Source organism: Oryzias latipes, chromosome 8 (genome assembly GCF_002234675.1).
Source record: "Oryzias latipes chromosome 8, ASM223467v1".
NCBI classification, from domain to species: Eukaryota; Metazoa; Chordata; class Actinopteri; order Beloniformes; family Adrianichthyidae; genus Oryzias; species Oryzias latipes.
In genome coordinates, this window is record NC_019866.2 from 10,697,737 (window position 1) to 10,701,555 (window position 3,819).

At 43.7% G+C, this 3,819-nt stretch overlaps 1 protein-coding gene across 1 annotated transcript; it reads left to right on the top strand.

Moving 5' to 3' along the window:
• The first annotated feature begins 1,247 nt into the window (after positions 1-1,247).
• On the top strand, positions 1,248-3,615 carry sox9 (SRY-box 9). Its single transcript, NM_001105086.1, is given in 3 exon segments — positions 1,248-1,986; positions 2,248-2,495; positions 2,780-3,615. Coding segments are annotated over 3 exon segments (1,431 nt in total). The 5' UTR covers positions 1,248-1,558; the 3' UTR covers positions 3,535-3,615.
• Positions 3,616-3,819: the final 204 nt, after the last annotated feature.

Below are 3,819 nucleotides of genomic sequence, written 5' to 3' on the forward strand. Positions count from 1 at the left end.
ATTTTTATTTATCCATTCACACTACCAGTATTTTATACCCCTATTTCAGGAAAAGTCAATTATATCTGTAATGTATTTGTTGTAACTTTATGTGAACCTAGCTATATGCCAGATTAGAAGTCTGGAATGGGACACATTCTGATTTCGGCACAACAAAATGTCTTTTGTCTCCCCAAAAATAAATGTTGGAACAAATCCAAACAGAGGTTTCAGTGTTGCAACACTTTGATCATTAACTCTTTCCCAAAACATATGTCTCCCTTGCTAAATATAGACATTCAATAGTCATAAATGTAATAATCACACCAACGTAGCTGCATTTTACGACAAAAGTAAAAAAATATATAACCTGGTGAGATACAAAATTCTTTCAATGTTAATATATCTTTTCGGATCAGGAAATACTTTAGTGGAAAAAAACCTAAAGGGATTAAACCAATTTTTTTTAAGGAAATTAATGCTAAGTGTTGCATTTTTTGTTTTGTAAACTATTTTCTTTGTAAAGACTATGTGTAATATGTATTGATTTCGACTTTCTTTGAAAGCAGAGCCCCCTAAGTGCTAGTTTCCCTCCCTCCTAAGTTTCTGAGCTGTTGTCTCCCCCTGTTGGTTCATGTGGACACTGTGCAAAGAGATGATGCCTGGCAGTGGACGCTCCCATCAAGAGTTTGGAAAGGGCAGAAGCTTGCATGAGTTCAAAACTGCATAAAGGTTGAAGAATTTAGGTCAAAGTTCTGAAGTTTAGATACAATCTCTGATGACTTTCTATGTTTTATGAAAAAAGCAACATTTTGCCATAAATCTCCTGATAAGAATTGTCAAAAGGGGTTAAGGTTGTTGTCAAAAAAGGGTATAATAAAGTTTTTTGTACTGACAACTCTATTTGCTGTTGTCTTGTTTTATCTTAAAAACCATTAAAAATGGAAGATATTTCAGAAAGTGGTCGAAAAGTGACAAAAAAAAAGAAAAAAAAAGAAAACGTGTGCTTCAAATGAAACGACCAACAGGGACAAGCTGGTTCCCCAAAAAACAATGCCTAAACTGTCGATAAAATGTTATTTCACATTTGTTTTTATTTTTTCCAAACGCAAAGTCAAAAGTAAGATAAAATGAAACTAAAGACCACAAGGGGAAAAAACACTCACTTCAGCTGGGTTTTTACTGCTGTTGACTGCAAGAGCTCTGAGTCAAATTACGTGTCCGCCCACCGAGCGTTTTCATAAATTCAGCCATCGCCTCCTGAGTTTGCAGACTTTCAGCAATCCTCCTTCCTTACGCACGATCCTCAGCAGTCAGAATATTTGAAAGACACATAGAAGCGACCACTTCTGGTTTGAATTCTTCTTTGCAAACCAGTGAAAGATCGAAGGAGAGTACTTTTTAATCTTTTTTTTATGTTTTTGATTTTTTTTTTTAATTAAAGGATTGAAATCTGTCAATCAGACTGTGCGCCCTCATAGGCTGTCACTACAGTCTTCGGGCTCCAACTCTTGGACGCAGAAAGGCGGACTTTTATTTCTTCTTTTAGTTTAAAAAGCATCCCTTGGATTATTTTCGCATGAATCTCCTCGATCCATACCTGAAGATGACAGAAGAACAGGAGAAGTGTCACTCCGACGCTCCCAGTCCCAGCATGTCTGAGGACTCCGCAGGTTCGCCTTGTCCGTCCGGCTCCGGTTCGGACACCGAAAACACCCGGCCGTCCGACAACCATCTCATCAGGGGGCCGGACTACAAGAAAGAGGGTGAAGAAGAGAAGTTCCCCGTGTGCATTAGAGACGCGGTGTCCCAAGTGCTCAAGGGCTACGACTGGACTCTGGTGCCGATGCCAGTACGCGTCAACGGCTCGAGTAAAAGCAAACCTCACGTCAAAAGGCCCATGAATGCATTCATGGTCTGGGCTCAGGCAGCGCGGAGGAAACTGGCCGACCAATACCCGCATTTGCACAACGCAGAGCTCAGCAAAACTCTTGGAAAACTTTGGAGGTAAGCCCGCGTTGCACTTCCAAACTAATATTGCTGTGCGCTTACGCGCGCTGGCACGGCGCACGAGGTTTTATTGAGTTACCTTTGCTTTAATTCTATGTTTAATGATATTACAATGTTTTCATGCATGTTCTACTATAAGTTCCCTAAACTTTTTCTTGTTCATTGCTTTAATTATTAGGCATATATTTCAAATGTTTTTTTTTCTTCTTCAACAAACAGAACTTTTTCATGGATGTCATTTTCCTGATCTCTTTCCAGGCTCCTTAATGAGGTGGAGAAGCGGCCGTTTGTGGAGGAGGCTGAGCGACTGAGGGTCCAGCACAAGAAGGATCATCCCGACTATAAATACCAGCCCAGGCGGAGAAAATCTGTCAAGAACGGTCAAAGCGAAGCGGAGGACAGCGAACCGACTCACATCTCTCCAAATGCGATCTTCAAAGCGCTGCAGCAGGCCGACTCTCCTGCGTCCAGCATGGGCGAGGCGCACTCTCCAGGAGAACATTCAGGTGAGAACGACGGTGTACAAAGTACATCTCTGATTTTTTTTTCCTAGTCCGTTGACACTGTTTATAGAAATGTTATCCGTTTGCACCCTGAAAGACCCTGAACAGACCTGTTAATGGTTCATGGTTAATAATTAGTTTTACTGGTCTCTATGCAAATACACCTGTCAGAACTGTGCCAATAAACCTCTCCTGTGCAGTTACAGTTGTGCAGCTATAGCATGTAAGACAAATATTTGCTTAGGTAGAGCTTTTGTTGATCCAACTTTGCTCTTTTTTCTTACTAGGTCAGTCACAGGGGCCACCAACACCCCCAACAACCCCCAAGACAGATCTTTCTTCCAGCAAAGCTGACCTGAAGCGCGAGGGCCGCCCAGTGCAAGAGGGGACCAGCCGCCAGCTCAACATAGACTTTGGCGCTGTGGACATCGGTGAGCTGAGCAGCGACGTCATCTCCAACATCGGCAGCTTCGACGTCGATGAGTTCGATCAGTACCTGCCCCCTCACAGCCACGCTGGGATGACCGGCACAGCCCAGACCAGCTACTCCAACAACTACGTTATCAACAGCTCTGCCGTTGGCCAGACAGCCAATGTTGGAGCCCATGCCTGGATGCCCAAACAGCAGCATTCTTTGGCCACCATCGGTGGGGGTGGAGATCAAAGCCAACAGGGTCAACAGAGAACCACTCAGATCAAGACGGAGCAGCTGAGCCCCAGCCACTACAGCGAGCAGCAAAGCTCCCCACAGCACGTCAGCTACGGGTCCTTCAACCTGCAGCACTACAGCACCTCTTCTTACCCCTCCATCACAAGAGCACAGTATGACTATTCAGACCACCAAAATAGTGCCAACTCTTACTACAGCCATGCAGCTGGTCAAGGCTCCAACATGTACTCCACCTTCAGCTACATGAGCCCCAGCCAGAGGCCGATGTATACCCCCATCGCTGACAGTACTGGGGTGCCATCTGTGCCACAGACCCACAGTCCACAGCACTGGGAGCAGCAGCCCATATACACCCAGCTGTCCAGACCGTGAGGCTGAGCACTGACTGACTAACACTCACAGACTTTTCTCAGTGATCTTTACTCCACCCCTCCATGCACCCTTCATTGCCAACAGAAAAACACAAAAAATACTTTTTATATAGTTCTGAAAATATATCTTTAGATTGGCTCACAACAGTGCCTTTTGTATTGGTTGAAATTGTGATTATATTTTTTTAGCTATATTGTTGAAAAAAGTTAAATCCTCTATGAGGAGATCCTGGCTATGAATATACTAGTATGTACTGTGTATGTGCTCCACTCTTGCCATATTATC